Below are 18,359 nucleotides of genomic sequence, written 5' to 3'. Positions count from 1 at the left end.
ACACCTCTGTCTACACCTTCGAGTTAAATAGGCGTGATATGACGTTTAATTTTTAATGTTTGTATAATACCAAGTTACAGGTTACTTTGGCACGTTTCTACCTTGTATGTATGTATGTATGTATGTGATGTAAGAGTCGTTATGTCGTTATGATAATATTTCAGATACACCACGTGCGAGTCAAAAGGTGTCTAGAATTTGAGATCATATTCATATTAGGAAACAAATTGGTATAAAATTACATGTGTAAAATGTATAAGCAGAAGCACCTGTTAAAAATCTATGTGTATTTTATGTTGAACAGTGTAAAATCAGTGTTATTTTAGCAATTTTAATTAGTAATAGCTGAAAGTGCATTGCAAATTCCCATTTTATGCACAATTACCAACTTCTACATACAAACACACATACCAACTTTAATAATTTCGTAAAGGGGCTGAAACCCGATGTCTTGTGATTGAGATGCCGTGGATTCATAACCTATAGGTAGATTAGGGCACTAACGACGAAAACCCTTTCCTATAACAAGCTTTTAACTTGAACTGGCAAAGCTACCAACATTTTTATTATCCATTACCCACAATGCCAGCGTTTCAAAAAGAAAATACAATCAAATTTAAATAATAAACACATCAGCATACAGCTCAAACTAGGCCAGATTTACACTAAGTCTAGACTTTCTCAAGACCTTGAGCCGCATATAGGTCTTAAGGTAAGGTCACAATATGACCTTGGAACCCACCGGTCACTGAAGTTATGAACAGTTACAACGCAAGCTTGTACCCATTTCCTGTTAGAAATTGTTTTATGAAATTTCGTCGAAACATTGTTCTAGAAAATTCGATTCGGTAATTGGAGGTGTAAAGGAAATTATTATGAAGTATAATATGAGGGTGATTTTGGAATTTATTTTTGTAAGGGTGGATAGAAAATGTGACTTACTATGACTTTTATGTAGTTATATTTGAAGTGAACATTATTAATACTTGGTACATAAATTTGTCATTTTTCCTCGAAAAAGTTTAATTACATAATATATATTTATTAAGTTGGCATTTTATGCAAATGACAACACTAAAATAATGAATTTGTTTTCAAAACTAAAATAATAATTCTAAAATGTATTAAGCAAGACAGATTTAAATTCAAAAGTACTTAGTTTGAATTATCGAATTTTCAAATCGAATGAAAATAAGTTCAGGATTACTTAGACGTAATTTTGTAGCCGATTCTATCGTCTCTTGACTCTTCGCGGTATAAGATAGGCTACAACTGCACAAGTCACAGTATTCAGACTGACAATGTTACAAGCATTGAAAAACAAACAAATTATGGAGTACGAGGCCTATTGGGTAAATTAAAAAGACTTTAAATAATGATGATGACAACACGTCCAAAAACAACATTTCACCTTAACACCTTATAATTAATAACTTGAACTCCCAAATAAATTGAACAACAATAATTTAAAAGGTAAAATAGCGATATTAGATTGTCGTCATACGAGATTTACGTCCATTACGTGACTTGTAAGAAGAAGAGGTCGCTTAGTCCCAACGGACGCAGCGACCTAATACTTACGACCGTTTTGATACTTTACTCACGGACGTTTTACAAGTACCAAGTTGCGATGTTCCTAACTACGGTGAATTTAAACGCTGTTAATGTTTTTGAAGAATGTTGCGAATATACTACCTGGGTCCTAGGGCACCGGCTGTAGTGTATATGAGAGCGAGAGAGACAGCTGACCACGAGGTCTCGAGTTAGAATCCAGAGCCGATCAAAGGTATTTAAGCTTTGCTCCAATTATATTTCACAATACCTACTGTTACTATGGTACTGATCCATATTAATGTGTCTTATACCTGACATACCTCTTAAAATAAAATCAAGCTTTATCCCATAGATTTAGGCAAAGACCGAAGAACGTCACTTGCTACGACGTCTACAAACAAAACTGAATGAAATCTTTCTAGCTGGAATTTGGCTACAGAACGGCCAATTATGTAGTGTGCTCAATACACAGGTACACTCTTCTTCTCTCTTAACAACAAATCTATTTCTAAACATATAAGACAACGTGAGTATAAACCTAGTAGCAAAAGCGATTCTTATAACCTTATAATTTCTAAGTTGTACAAAATGAAAAACTCTCCCAAACTACTTAAAAGCTAATCTATCTACAAAGCTTACTATCGCGGATCATTATATATCCATTACCTGCTGCATCGCAGATGGTTTCTTAATCTAATGCAGTTCACCGCGAGATGGCACCACCGCCCGGATTATCTTGTGATAGTGAAGCTTTAGGTGTAGTGATGTAAAAGTGTTGAAGACGCGCTGTTTTTTTATATGTAGTGGCTAGGTAAAATTATGGTTATGTATCACATTATATATTTGTATGTAGTTGCCAACTTTTCAATGTCGATTAACGGTTAGTGAGTTAGAAAATCTTTAGCGCCAATAGTGGAATTTGACTATAGCGCACAGTTTCATTGAAACCAGCCAAAATGTAGTGTTCTGTAGTAGGTATTTCATTCTCATACATAGACCGGTGCTAAACAACAAAAGCCATCTCGTAAAGCTAATAGTATTTCCAAGCTGTACAAAATGAAAAACTCTCCCAAACTACTTAAAAGCTAAACTATCTACAAAGCTTACTATCGCGGATCATTATATATCCATTACCTGCTGCATCGCAGATGGTTTCTTAATCTAATGCATTTCACCGCGAGATGGCACCACCGCCCGGATTATCTTGTGATAGTGAAGCTTTAGGTACAGTGATGTTTAAACATGTTGAAAACGTACGTGTGCAGTTTTAGGTTAAATGGCTTTTCTATATGTAGTGACTAGAAAAAAACTAGTAAAATTATAGTTATGTATCACGTCTGAAAAATTATTGTACATACATAGTTGTTAATTTATCAATGTCGATTAACGCTCAGTGAGTTAGACAATCTTGAATGCCGATATTTCATAAATAATTTCGTTTTGTCGTTTTTGAGCTGAGCTTATGATAACCTGAGTGTCACCATGTTTTGGAAGGTATTTGAATCTATCGGTTGCTACCAGTTAACACATTGATTGATAGCAACTCACTGAGTGGGTTCAGAAAAACTACTAAGTAGCGTTGGCAGCGAAAGTGTTAAAGTAACAGTCAAGTTATGCCGGAGACTCTCAGGTAGCTTTTAAAATCTTAGTCAATAAGTTAACTACCAACCATACGGAAATAATGCAATAATTTTTAATGTTGTAGCATTTCGAAACATTTTCAACATTCAAATCATTTCGAAAAAAGAAAAATGTGCAATCCAAACTGTCTTCGAAAAACTAATCCTACAACACAAGCATCAATTCTTAAAACAATTGAATTCGATGCTACATCAATACAAATAGTTGAAAACTGAACAATTGTTCTTGTAAATCATGAGACATTTCGAGTTCAAAAAACAGATTGAACTTTACTTATTTGCGAGTCAAAAATGTTACATTTAAATGTAAAAATGAAGGAATATCTCGAATGTAACTGTCGTCTGACATGTAATGTAATAATGTAGATAAGGTTTGCATCTTTTGATAAGGTCTCGGGGCTGTAGTTTTTGACTGTTCGTTTGTATATTAGAGAATTTTAGTGATACGTTAGTAGAAGAGTCGATGAACTGTGAGTTTCCAAAATAGAGGAAAAATTTGAAATGATTTCCTAACTTTCAAAATACTTTAGTTTTTTTATGTTGTATAAATACATCAGTGTGTAGTGTTAAATATATTACTTTCATAGTAGTGACGCTACAGCAGAAGAGAGGCGAATATTTATAAAATCTTTTAAAATGACTGTTGCCCAAATACATAAATATCCTCCCAGAATAGAATAGAGATAAGGTTTCGCTGACCAAACGTGGGCTTAAACTTTCAATTATATAAAACGACATTAAGTTAGTTTCCACTAGCACCATTCTGATATAAACTTAAAAGTCTTCGTCAATTTTATTTAAAAAAAAAAGTAATGTTCATCAATATCTCATGTCTCTCTCGCACAATTGAATTACACTTTGTCTTCTCTGTCACACTTAGTATTCTACCGTCGAGTCGATGTACTCCATCTTTTAGAATATTCGATGTTTTAATAATAGCAGCTTCTGTGATGACAGGGTTTTTGAAAAATAGTTTGAAAAATGGTTGGTTAATAGTTTTGGTTCTTAAAAGTCATAATTAAATCAGAACTTCGCGGTAGAGAATGAAACTTTAAAATGCGAGTAAAATATTTTCTCATGTTCAATACTTATTATAAGGATCATTATAGTGACGTCTTAGCATTCAGTCATCATCCTACGAAAAACATTTATGTGAAATAATTATAATGCATTACAGCTATCAACACTTAAGTGTTTCAAAAGATTGTATAAAACAACTTTATATTAGGCTGTACTAACTACAGCTAAAGCTTTAAATTCTAATAAAATGAAAAATAAAATTCCCCGTCACTCAACATTTTTATAAAACGGAACGCAATTTAGAACGGCTCAATAATTCCTCCGACATTCTAAATTCAAATCTGTACCTTCAAGTTCAATAAAGCTGGCAGTCACAATCCAACACATCGATTGTAGTTCTATTTATAAAAATAACCTTTTGTCGGCGCACGAGAGACCAGTTTTATTCGTCGACCTCGTCGCCCACAGATTAAAATCGGAAGGTCGGAATTGTGCAAACTAAGGGTCAGTTTAGACCTCGCTGACTAATTTTTGATAAGCGACTTAACAGCAATCTCAACATAAAAATTATGTGTTTTTTATGATAATCATAATTACTAAGATGTGACGTAAAAGACGTAGGTCCGTCCAAAAAATCATACTCTAGAATTTCTATATATCAATAACAGCTACATAATACGTAACTAAGTCTAATTTATAGGTATCAATAAATTAGTGAAAAAATTTAAAGATGAAAAACTGCATTAAATATCTAAGCAACCATTGATGTTGGTAAAATGTTGTTTAAAATTCTGTCCTAAGAAAAACAGAAAAGACAAAAAACAGGAAAATCTCCACGACTAACTGTAGCGCAAAATTGTCTTTTAAAATACTCCTTGAAAGTTTCCCGCGAGATCTGCACTGACCTTATTGAAACAGTACAGTCTGAATTGTGAATGTGAATAATTTCGAACGTTCGACCTTTGAAATTCTATTTTAAAAATTCGTAACTGTATTCCATTGATGTGTAGCCGGCCAGTAATTTTAATGAACGCCGAGATAGAGGTAGGTGTAAAAAGGTTGGTAAATATATTAATAAAATATTGTGAGGGTTTATGTTACCTGGCAACATTGGTCACGTTTTGATGATTTAGCGAAATCCCTATTTTATGAATTTATAGTCTGTTCGCTACTCTCGTGAATTTATTAAGCATTTATATACATTTTCGAGGACGAAAGTGATTAAACGTATTAAACAGTAGGTATACAGTTCTATTTCGGCATAACCACCATACAAAACACGTACTCGGTAAATTTATAGTCAAACATTTTTTTTACTCTCAATGAAAATAAAAAGCCAAAAAATAAGGGTTAGAAACTTCTGACAGACAGACAGACGGACAGACAGCCCTGTGAAAAGGTTACGATCTAATCCAACCCGTAGGGTACCTCGCAAAATAATAAATAATACCTGCACATTAAAACATAAACGATGTCATCCATTAGCGTTTTAAACGAGGGGTTGAATTGAGGGTTGGGGGTGAAATAAACTGTTCGAATCTAGCCCAAGGACAGGGTCAGATGGAATCAATTCTATACGATTGTTGCGTAGAGGCTGCGTAGCGGTGCTACGAGTGCTACGAGGTCGTAGCCTATATTTGCGGATGAATAGGCTTCGTAGCTTTTATGAGATTCAACTGCAATGGAAATGCGTTGGGGTTATGACGTCAGAACGTTATGCAATTAATTGTTGGCTGTGTTGTATGGACGTTTTCATTTCTTTTATTTTCATTTTGTATCGCCTTTTTTTCGTATTTACATATTGTGTTACTTAAATACATTTTAATTATTGCCGCTACGCTGGATCACATGTTATAGAGGACAATTTAATTTTATGAGGTCTTGAATTTAAAACTTGAGTTTCGTGATGCGTGATTTTATTCATTACAGTATTATATTTTTTTCTCTTAAAGTGTTTTATTCAGTTGCTTACTTTTCTTTTAAAAAAAAGCAATAATAGATAATTTTATACCTAATGAAATTAGTAATTACACATTCCACTAACATATGAAGTATGCTATATTGCTAGAATTCAGTCAGAGTATTGTTTTATAGGTAATATTATATTGGAATATAATTGACAGCGTGGCAATTACACTGTAAAAGCTATAACAAATATCGTTGTCGGAATTCAATAGATTCTCAGTTATAACTGTTATTTCTAATGTTCCATGAATTTATCGATGATTTGCTACTAGGAAACCTAACCATTTTCAAGTAAACGTTAAATTGTTTGTAATTCAGTGCTTTTACACGTGTAGTATATTGTGAATTATAGTTTAGTAGAAGAGATTACATATACAAGCTCTATATATTATCTTATAAAGTGCTCATAAGAAAGTTGAGGTAAGTTAACAGTGAAAAACTATAAAACCATTTGTAAAAAATACTCAAACATATTCCTACTGTAACGAAACAAAAAACTATATTATCATGTAAAACCTTTCTAACTATTCTAACACAGGAATAGAACCCGACACTTCATGATATATATAATATAGAGAATATATTTCGATCGATTGCTATATAATATAGAGAACTGTTTCACATAAAAATACATTAGATAATAAACTTTAAAACCGTGAATAAGGCTTAATCGTTACGTCAAACTTTCAACAAAAAACGACCTAGCAACCTCTTTCTAATCTACGAAAAGTAAACCTTATCTTCATCTGTCTAAGGTTGAAAATGAAGTAAGATGCGAGTTGATTAACGACAATAGGTTTCAAAAATGTTTATGATATTGTTCTAAGCGTGGAAGTTTCAAGTTATTTCTTAGTATGTGGTAGATAACATTAAATTGTTTTATGTTATACTGATTTTAGGCTTTAAGAGGCTGTATTATTTTACGATTATTGTATGTAGTATAGTATATAAAAGGTATACATAAGCATTTACTGTTCGGGTTAAAACAATATTTAATAAAAAATGTAAAGGAATTCGTACGACTACAAGCATACTCGTATTTTGCCTTGGTTTGTTTCACATTTCACCGCCAGATATGCTAAATATGCTTATTGATAAGTGTGACCGATTCTATGCATGTACTACCAAAAGTCATAATCTTCAAATTTTAATACTTAAGTGGAAACTATGGAAAATGAACGCTTATACTATACGACTATAGCAACTTTCGTTATTTAATTAACATTAATTCTATCTTATTTTTTATGTTTCTGGAAAATCTCAAAGAGAAGTATGTCGTAATTGTGGTCATTTTTCTTTAAATTACAGAGTAACTGTCTCTAATTCAACCTAATACGACTCTCATTAGCACGAGCTAGATGGGCGTTAAACACATTTTTAAGGTTACGCAGAGTAAGAGCTAAGACAAATACTTCTAAATTGTTTGAGTCATGGTTTGAACGGAGTATTAAACTAGAATTAAAAATGCTTAGATAATTGAAGCTAAATAGGAATCATTACTTCTGGAATCATAACTTTACAAAATCAAAATGTTTGTTATTATACATACTTAGTTACTGTTTTAGATACGTGTATTAGGATTTAAAAAATCCACAATGCTGGATTATTTATTGCTGGTAGTTATTTTCTTTAACAAGCAAACTTTAGCTTTCAAAGATAACTGAAGTAGCCTTAAACAATAAGCAGCACCTAAATATCTGTTTGTTTAGGTAAAGTCTTTTCAATATAATCCGTCACGCTCTCACTTATTTCATTAACAATACGTCAAAAAGGGTACAATAACTTAAATTCTATCACAAAGTGTTGGTAAGCCGGATTTTATAAGTACTTGTATTAATTCTGTTTGTGGAAGCACTCAGCTGATTCGGAACTGAGAGTAAACAATATTATCATATTATAAGTTGGTCGCGGATGTATTATTCAAAAGTTTAATCTTTCGTACTTTCTATTTTATATGATTAGTTCTTTGTCGTACTGATGGAATTGTAGGTTTCCTCTTGTTTTTATACTATGCTATGCTATGCTATTATACTATGCCAATCTTAATAGAAGCTATAAAAATATTAAAGGAAAGAATCTTATATACTTATAGTGCCACTAAGCTAGTATCAATAAGCCTTAAATATGTTTTAGATAGACTATCTTTTAGATAAAGTAATAGGAACGTTGTTAAAAAAGTCTGTCAATATTTTACGTAATCATGGCTGGCTTCAGATGGGATAAACTAGCTGTAATTTATTTATTGTAGCGTTTCCCTAAAATCTACTATTTCATAAGGTATAATCTTTTTGCAGGGATAATCACCGCAACTATAAAAAATAACGAAATTCACTTAAACTAGTGCACTTACCTTCAAATCTCTAGAATGCCTGAGCTCCTGCCTCCGCGGCGGTTGTCCAGGCAGGTCAGAGTACACCAGGTTACGCACTGAACCTCGGAACTTGGGCTCAAAGATCACTGATGGAAGCGCCAGAGTCGTTAGCTTGGAGTTGTAACTGGAACAATAGAAATAGAAAATGAATATTTGTACCCACAAAAACAAAATCACATAATTTATTCATTCAGGTCGAATGCTGATAGTTAATGATACAGAGGGTGAATTTACCGCCAGTTTGGAAGGTAGGGCCAATGAGAAGCTGGTAAGAAACTCCTGGCCACTCTTTTTAATCGCCAAATGGTTTTATCCACTTATGAGAAGAAGGCAGATCGAACTTTTCTTTAATTGTTTTCCTAGATATTTTTCTTTGTTAGACGAGGTTAGGGTGCGGTTTACAAACACTTAGGAATCAGAACAGTTTACTTATATCCCCTATTATAGTACCTAGATGTATTTTTTAATTAAAATGTGAATGGTAGTTTTAATTTCTTATGTATTCTTAACACATCTTTACGTCTCCATAACAAGAACCAAGCAACTGCATTCGCCTTTATACTGTGTACTACTTTTCTCCCAAACATATTCCCAAGTACCAAACTCGAACACACGATTAATCCTCGCAATACTTCACGCGACAAAATACCAATAAATATTCATCTTATTTACACAATTCAACTTCCACACACGTCCAAGTAACATATACGTTTAAAATATTTTTAATGAAACGCTTTCCAAGGAACATTCGTCACTGTGCGAGGGAGACAGCACACGACAATTTTTCTCCTGTCCTTTTCTATTACGCGAAGTGGTGTTGAACAATATTTCAATGTGACGGTCCCTGGCTTGGTTTAAAATTGCTTTTCTTATAGTAGATTGTTTACGGGTTCTCTGTTTGAGGGATGAGAGGAAATTTTAAATTCGTTGGCTGATACGTTGAGAACAATACATCATGTTTTATACTTTGTTCTGAAATATATTGTTTTGAAACTACAAAGGAGTGCACTGGGGTACGCTAAATTGGACTGGCCATTTTGATAGACTCAAATAAAATATTCGTTTGTGCAGTTTATTCCCATTTATAGGTTGATAAAGAAAATAAGAAGTCTAGACTTTTTACAAGCGCTTCGATGCCCGGAGATGCCCTTCCAGTACCACTAAAAATTCTGGCACTAAGCTAACTATGTATAGAATGTCCGCGCTATATGTTACTTAGCCCTCTGAAGGTTATTTTCCGACCGCTGAACGCAGCAGACAGACAAATGACGTTTATAAGAAGATTAATAAGTATGGTATATAATAATAATTATACATAAAACTTAACAATTAAGTGCAAGAAATACCGTTCCAATCTAATATAGATTGTCTTTTACAAAATCCACAGGACACCAGATGTGTGTCTTAAGAAATTATTTTCTAGTTTCATGGAAAATATTCTTTGCACTTTAGCTCGTTTCTAATTAAGAAGTGCAAGTGATAAAGACAAACTAACAGATAATTAGATATTAAAGTAATTGCTAGAAGATGTACTAAATTGTTTTGTTATAAGGAGTGTTTTGTGTTTTAGGTAATTGTGTTTGAAATTATTATAATGGAATGCTCTTGCAGTATAGCCGCTATTGTCTACGACTGCTGATCGTGTTGTCTTGAGCCTGATTCCCCAGAGTACTATTGGCTTTTACTTTATATTAGAATATCTCTTAATAGTAGCCTGGAGTTTGGTAACGTACTAGGTATCTATATACCTAGCACGCTACCAAACTCCAGGCCGTATGTCAGCCTATTGCTATGCAATAGGCTCACTTTCTTTAGCATGGGATTAATATTGTAAATAACAAATCACGGGCGTATTTTATAAACTTTACCTTCACCTTTGGGTAAAACAGGCGGGAATGAAACATATTTAAACTATAAAAGAAATAATGATTAATACATACAACCAGCGTGAACAGTTGAGTGTTACAAATACGTGCCTAGCGTGTTTATAAATTGGAATGTAAAATGAAATTATCTATACTAATATTATAAAGCTGAAGCGTTTGTTTGTTTGTTTGAACGCGCTAATCTCAAAAACTACTGGTCCGATTTGAAAAATTCTTTCAGTGTTAGATAGGCCATTTATCGAGGAAGGTTATAAGCTATATATCATCGCGCGACAACCAATAGGAGCAGAGTAGCAATAAAAAATGTTACAAAAACGGGGAAAATTTTGAACCATTCTCTCTTATGTGACGCAAGCGAAGTTGCGCGGGTCAGCTTGTGATAAATACACAGAACTTAAAAGCACTATCAAAAACCTTCATATTATTTACTTGCTCACAAACTAGCATAAATAAAACTTAATACTTTAATTATTTTAACACCGCAAGAATTATCGCCGTTAAAAATTCTTACCCAAGGGACCAGACAAGTTTTATAACAACCTGAAAACTTTGCCGAATAATTTGTGCGACATCGAAGTAATAAAAAGAAATATACCGAAGCTGTGAACATCATATTTTATGTAAAATTACAAATTATATTTGTTTTGTGACGACAGCTTTTATTAGTGTTAATATTGTTTCAGTTATATGTTTGTGTTGAATGTTGATGAATAGTTTTAACAGATAGTTGTTATTAACATATTATTTATAGTTTGTTGTTTTATGTCTATAATGTTGCTGATGCTGGTTTCACCAAATATAATAATAAAGAGTCAGGTTTTATGAGGACATGCAAAGTCCCCAACTTGCTATTGGCCAGCACGGCGGACTCAATTCCTTAGCCCCGCTTAAGTTTGGGACCTATGACCAGCAATGGGACAGTAACAAGCTGTAAAACAGTCTATGTATTTTTTTTTATTTACTTAAAATCTTCACTGTGATTCTTATCCAGAGATAATAATAGATGAATCTTTGCTAAGTATTTATAAAAAAGAAAACAAATATTTTCACCCTAGAATGACAACAGAAAAAAGCAAGCTTGACCAATGCTCAATTACGCTGGAGCAAGTTGACTTTAAAGAAAAAAAGAAAAGTTCTAAAGAGTGAACAAAAATATCAACCGCTCTCAAAGCAGTGCGGTGTCAAAATAATATTATGCAAATACTGTGTCAACGTTTTTAAAGAATTTCCTTAACATTGTTGCAACGAAATTGAGGAATAAAGCCAACCATCTCATTTCCCAGCAATAGCTTGTCGCGCCGTTTGCACCGTATTGGGGTTAAAGTTAAAATAGGTTTATCATTTTAACTTATGTTTGGCTGTTTTACTCATTATTAGGCCGGATCTAGAATATATTGGACAATGAGCTTGCACAATATAAACCATAAATTAACGACGAATAATATTATGCTCTGTTATTTATCATCTAGAGTTGACTCTCGACTGCTACTCTCGTCTCGACAAATGGCTAACAATTTCTAGGTATCAACCCTCCCATGATCGTATGAAGGGTTTTTTTTAATAATTTAAATGACTAACGCTTGCTACTCAATAATATTGACTGCAGAAAATAGCACAAAATAAAACAATACACAACTAAAAACTTCAAAATTTTTAACTTTACAAGTCTTGAGTCGCAAGCCTAGACCTCGTAATCAGTGGTCACAGAAAAGCATAAATACAGAAGCGTTGCAATATCACTTGAAGCATAACACAGATAGTTATCACAGTTGGCGAGAGATAACGATCTGAACTACAAACTTGTGACGTCATGAATACTTGATGCTAAATGTCTTACGTTCAGTCTAACTAACTTCGTCTGCAGATTAGTCTAGGCCGAAGTTCAGGCACAACTTCGCTTGTTCATAATTAATTTGATATAATAGATTATTTTATAATGAGATTCATTTATTGTTTAGAAAGCGAGACTATTTGGTCCTTTGCTCCTATTTTGGAAATGAGTATAATGACAGGCATTAGCTTTGTTCATTTTCTTTCAATTAGTAACTTGATAAGGTATGACTAGTAAAATATATTTGACGTTATTAAGAAACGTTACAATATTAAAAGTAAATATTCTTAATTAGAAAAGGCAATTGTAACCAGTGACGTCACAAATGCGTATCGTCATATTTTTTTGCATACGTACATACACCACTTCATTTTGCATAAAAATGTTAACTAGTAAAATAATCGTAAAACCATTGCAAGTACCTGAAATAAATGTCTTCTAATTAATAATTTTAATTTCATATTTATTATCTATTGTACGATATTACATGTCGACTTCTAATAGTGTCACTTCAAAAAAAAAGAAATAAGGAGTCGCCACTGTACCAAAAAAAGTAATCAAAATAAGACCATGTTCAACAATAACTTGCAGTAAAATTTCCAAGCAATTTTAAAATAAACAAATATAAAAACGTACAGTTTTCTAAACACGGTGACAGTAATAGAAAGTTATAGTAAACGTACAAAGACCACTATCCCAAATGGTTATAAAGTCTTAGTGTGACGTCATATTATCTCTGTTGCGCTTTATTCTATTTTCTTTGTCCTAAGAAGATAGCTCGGAATCAGGTCACAGCCTTGTAGGGGATCTAAGCTTACGATGTTCGGGAGACACTACGACACTACGTACTGTTGTGGGTAAAGATAAGAGTATAAAGAATTTTAAATTTCATTTTCGAAATGATTTATGCACAATTTTAATCAGCACTGATGTTAAAGAGGTATCGATGATTTTTATGTCCAAAGTCGTAATCTATCTATTTAGAAAAAATACAATTTTAAGTAAATGTGACATGCAGGAGTAGACCACGTTCAATTTTGGATGAAAATTTATATTTAGAAAAGAAAAGATTTTTAGTAAAAGATACACGTTACAGTAAGCTACGTTTTATTTCAAATTAAAATTGTACAATTTCATTTAAGAAAATCATTTATGCAATGCAATTTTTCGATGCAGAAGTGAGAGACCACTTTATCAATTCATGTCAAAACTCTTGTCATATTCAAAGTACATTTGAAAAATATAAAATTGTATTCATATTCCTACCAGTAACAGTACCTAGTATTGTATCGTACGTGAGCATCGGTACGACTGTTACCGATACAAGTATTACCAATAGTCGTGTCGCAAATACGAATGGTTTGACTGACCTGCTTCTTATGTTTGAATATTGAAAGAATATTCTTTAATAATATCTAGGTTAATATTTGGTAAGGGTAAAGGAGTTTATGTGAAAAACGTGATACTGGACAAAATAAGCTGGCCGTTTTTCGGTGGCTTTTTCATTTTTTCAAATTTTATCAAATTTATGGCAAAATTCTTATTTACTGGAATATCGACAATAAAGCCACCTACCGGTTTAGTCGTGTTTCAAATCGTCCACCTTTTTCAAAAGTCCACTGATATTTTTTCGATCGATCCAGCTTTTTGTGAGGTATAAGCTGACAACCACACATACAGATGAATATAAGAGATGTAGTCCATTCTTTAGTTTGCCACTGAACATAATATATCCATTTGGTACACATGACCTATACAAGTATAAAAGTTTCAGAAAAGTTTGACCCACTTTTGTCTATCTGAATTTCTTTGAAAAAATATCTTATTGTGCCTCAAGGGATTAACACGTGAAGAAAGGTTTAATGAGCCACCTAGAGAATAAGCTAAAACTTAGAATTTTCGAGCTATTTTATTATTCAGCCTCTGGTCAATAAGTGGATTATTATTACATATATACAAACCAACATACATAACATCACACCTGTTATATCCGAAGATGTAGGCAGCGGTGTAAAGGACCCGCGTTTCGCCATTATTAACATTGATTCCAAATAATATGGGACGAAACTATTTCCATACACCATGCACGTTACCAAGCTCTTGACTACTATTAAGTATTCACAAATCTAATAAATCTAAAAAGAAATTAATAACACTTTTTCACACCTACAACACTTTTTCTCATTTTTCCGACCTAGAAATGGAACGCGAGACCTCGTGGTCCACAGTCGGATACACTACCGACATAGCCAGAGGCAATTATAAGAAGAAAATATTGCTTCTAAATACATTTAAGTTAAAGAGTAACTAAACTAAGAAAATCCTGCAACAACTAGTGTCGCCCTACATTCTACGATAAAGGAGATTTTACTGATATATGACCACTGAGGAACAGCTCTTACTACCCCGTGACTGTACCAGTAAATATGTTTGTTCATGCTCTGCTACTTTAACGAAATGGTTTAAAAGTTAGAAACACTTTTGTAAATAAATCTCGAGATCATTGTAATAAGATTGTTTTACATTTTATATGCAAGAAACGTTCTAAGCTGCAAAATAGTTCTGATGGAAATGAAACTTAGTACATTTACTCGTACTCTATAAAATTGTAGTGATCATTGTACTCCGTGAAATGACTAAATGAATGATGTAAATTCCTTGCCGAACCGAATCATAATCTATACTAATCTATACTAATATTATAAAGCTGATCTATACTATACTAATATTATAAAGCTGAAGAGTTTGTTTGTTTGTTTGTTTGTTTGAACGCGCTAATCTCAGAAACTACTGTCCGATTTGAAAAATTCTTTCAGTGTTAGATATCCCATTTATCAAGGAAGGTTATAGGCTATATATCATCACGTTACGACCAGTAGGAGCAGAGTACCAGTAAAAAATGTTACAAAAACGGGGAAAAATTTGACCCATTCTCTCTTATGTGACGCAAACGAAGTTGCGCGGGTCAGCTAGTGAAATTATATTTTTAATATTAAAGTGATCTTAAAGGACTTCAAATATGAGACTTAATTTTTTACTAGTTTTTGCAATGAGTCATTAAAAAAAGCAACTTAAAAAACACAGTGAACACACCATTAAAAAAACAGTCATTAAAAAGCAACATCCTTTTCTCCTTTACAAAAACCATTCAAATGAATAGTTGTGTAATGACGGTACGAGACGACGGGCGGCAGGAGAGAGGAACGTGCCTACAGTGGCCTCTAGAATAACGAGCCAAAACCAGAACCGGCTAAAACCAGTCATAACTGGGTCACGATCTACGCAGTTAACACTTACAAACTAGTTTCAGCTACTTTTTACCAGAATTTACCGCTCATAACTAGTTTTTACCGGAATTTACCGCCCCGTGGCGGATTGCGCTGTGTAAATAACGCATAAAAGCGTTCCGCTGTTGACTGCACTTTTCGTTTTGAAATATTAAATGGTATTATACTTTCAGTCTGTTTTATAAACTTAGGAATTGTCGTACCACACAGTATACTTTAGTGTCACATTTTTTTTGTTTCTGACTGCTTTCGTAAGACTTCATCAACGTGAGCATTTACTGTGAAAAGGTTTGAGTTCGAATCTAGAGTCGGGGGGAGGCGAGTAGACAATTTTTTTCTATTAAGTAGCCTCGCCGAATAACTTAAAGTATAAAGAAAAATATAAAGTAACTATTAAGTCCGACCCGATGATCAAATCCGACATATCGGCATAGAAATTACTTACCATATCCATATCGAGTATCGACAACCGGTTAGCAATCGAAACATTTTGTATGAAAATCTGTTCAGCGCCTCTAGCGGATGTCGTAGAAACTATTTCCACATTACATTTTACAACTCTAATCTCTCTCTCTCGCTCTACAATTGGAACCATCGAGTACCATGGTTCCAATTGTAGAGCGAGCTACGGGTCACAGGGTAGTTAAAATTACCATACTAGAACGTAAGTAGTTTATAATTAAAAATCGGCCAAGTGCGGTTCCGTATCAAAAATACGAAAAAAACACGTTTGTTGTATGGGATTCCCCTTTAATATTTACTTTATTGTTATTTTTATTTGTTGTCATAGCGGCAACGGAAATACATTATTTGTGTAAATTTCAGCTTTCTAGCTATCACGGTTTGCGAGATACAGCCTGGAGACAGTCAGACGGACAGCGGAGGCTTAGTAATAGGGTCCCGATTTACCCTTTCGGAACGGAACTCTAAAAACGGTCGTAAATTTCCTATTATACTATTAATAGCTAAAATTATCGTAGTAAAGGTTCTTTTTTTATTTGGATTGTTAGTTAATGGCTATAGGCACTTAACTCGCGTGTTAACTTAATAAAAGCCTTTAAGTTTTTTATAGGTTTCCACGTAGGTATTGGTATATGACCTGTTGGCCTAATTTGATTTAAATTGCTTTCATCAAACTATAAAATTGTGAAGTTTGAAATCTAAGACTAGGAACGTTGTTTTAGCTCACGCAGTAGGCTTGATGGTAGATTTTAAGGGTCAGCGTTTGATTCCTCAGCCGGATAGAATGATTTTAATAGCTTTCACGTCTTATTATTACTTTATAGTCTTCCAATTTATATTCCCTACGAGAAAGAAATAATATATGTTTCCTAATAGTAGCCCGGAGTTTCATAATGAGCCCGATAAATGGCAATAGGCCTCCTATGACACGCGACTAACATTGTTAATGGCGAATCGTGTATGTATTTCATACACCTCTGCCTATAGCTTCGGATACAACAGGCTCTATGTATGTATATATCAAACACAATAATTGAAATTAATTCAATACATTTGATTGTATGATAAGAGAATCACATACATACATACATACAAACATACATAAACTGTAGTAGATCGTAATCAATGCGTATTACATGCTTTGTTCATTCAATGATAGGACCGTGACGATTGAACAGATGACCGGCTTTAATGAATTATATTAATTAAGATATGATCTGTCACGGTATAATAGGCTTCTCTAATCAACTGATCTATTTAATCGACTGGATATAAGAATGTTTAAGAGTTAAGATAGGTATGGAAGGACAAGGTAACGACGAGTGATAGTGACCATAGTGATAAACCAGTGTTATTTTTTTATGAACGTTATTTATTTTTACTTATGTCAATACATTTGCTATAAAATGATCATTGAACCAAAAATAAGTTGAATCTAAACTATGTATATTCCAATATTTAAAAAAAAACAGCTCTACCTAACTTTAACGGAGTCTCGGAAACCTAATCAAATAAAAACCTATCAGCTATTACAAAATTGGAATTCGAATTCTCAGAAACAATCACTATAGTATCGTTAAAATCAAAACCAAATAAAATATACACTAAAAATATCTGGCTAGTTAGAACATTTAAACAACTAAAAAAACTAATCTTATGACAATTGAACACATGACAACAAATCCTGTTTGCCAACATTGCACTGTTTACAAACAAAAAAATAAACAGTTGACAATTCGACACATGGCAACCGTTTCAAAAATATTGTCAACAATGCACTATTGTGTTATTCCTTCATTGTTACAAACCGACAACTTAGCGCAGAACCTTGGTACGGACGATTTATCTAGATTATAGTTATCAATTCTGTGTATTTCCAATATAAAGTGGACGTATCAAATAGCCTGCACAAGAAACCGATCTTCTAAATTTAGAATTTTCTTTTTTTATATCCTCTACTTTCTTTTATCGCATAGTTAGCGGTCAACCCAGTGTTTAAGTTGTTCAAGCCACCCGAAAGGCCATTGCCATGACTTAAAGACATCTCGGCATACCACAACCGGGACTGCTTTTTACGTGCCCTCCGAAGCACCCGGTTCAAATACCACTAAACAGTCACCTATCTAAAGACTGACCACGCCAATGGTTGCCTAACCCACAAATTTTACCAGTGTGTGGCTACTAAGTTGTTGGGCTACAGGACGAGCTCTAAATTCTATTATTTATCTCGGTTGAAAGCATTTGGTCTGTTTCCACGGCATGCCGCATGTAATAGGAGTTGGACGTTGCAGTTATAATGTTTGGCTTGCGGTTACGTAATTTGCATATGCTGTATACAATTTG

The 18,359-nt window shown here is 33.4% G+C and overlaps 1 protein-coding gene across 4 annotated transcripts in view; it reads right to left on the bottom strand.

The window, feature by feature from the left end:
* The window catches only part of Nrx-1 (Neurexin 1), a 196,038-nt gene that overhangs the window by 101,958 nt on the left and 75,721 nt on the right, over positions 1-18,359 (bottom strand). For all 4 annotated transcript variants that reach the window (XM_076126468.1, XM_076126469.1, XM_076126472.1 and 1 more), the window contains exon 4: positions 8,530-8,674. In XM_076126468.1, the coding sequence (XP_075982583.1) occupies positions 8,530-8,674 (145 nt within the window). The remainder of the gene's footprint in view (positions 1-8,529; positions 8,675-18,359) is intronic.

This window comes from Anticarsia gemmatalis, chromosome 19 (genome assembly GCF_050436995.1).
Source record: "Anticarsia gemmatalis isolate Benzon Research Colony breed Stoneville strain chromosome 19, ilAntGemm2 primary, whole genome shotgun sequence".
Taxonomy (NCBI): Eukaryota; Metazoa; Arthropoda; class Insecta; order Lepidoptera; family Erebidae; genus Anticarsia; species Anticarsia gemmatalis.
This window is presented reverse-complemented; position numbering and strand designations above follow the sequence as displayed.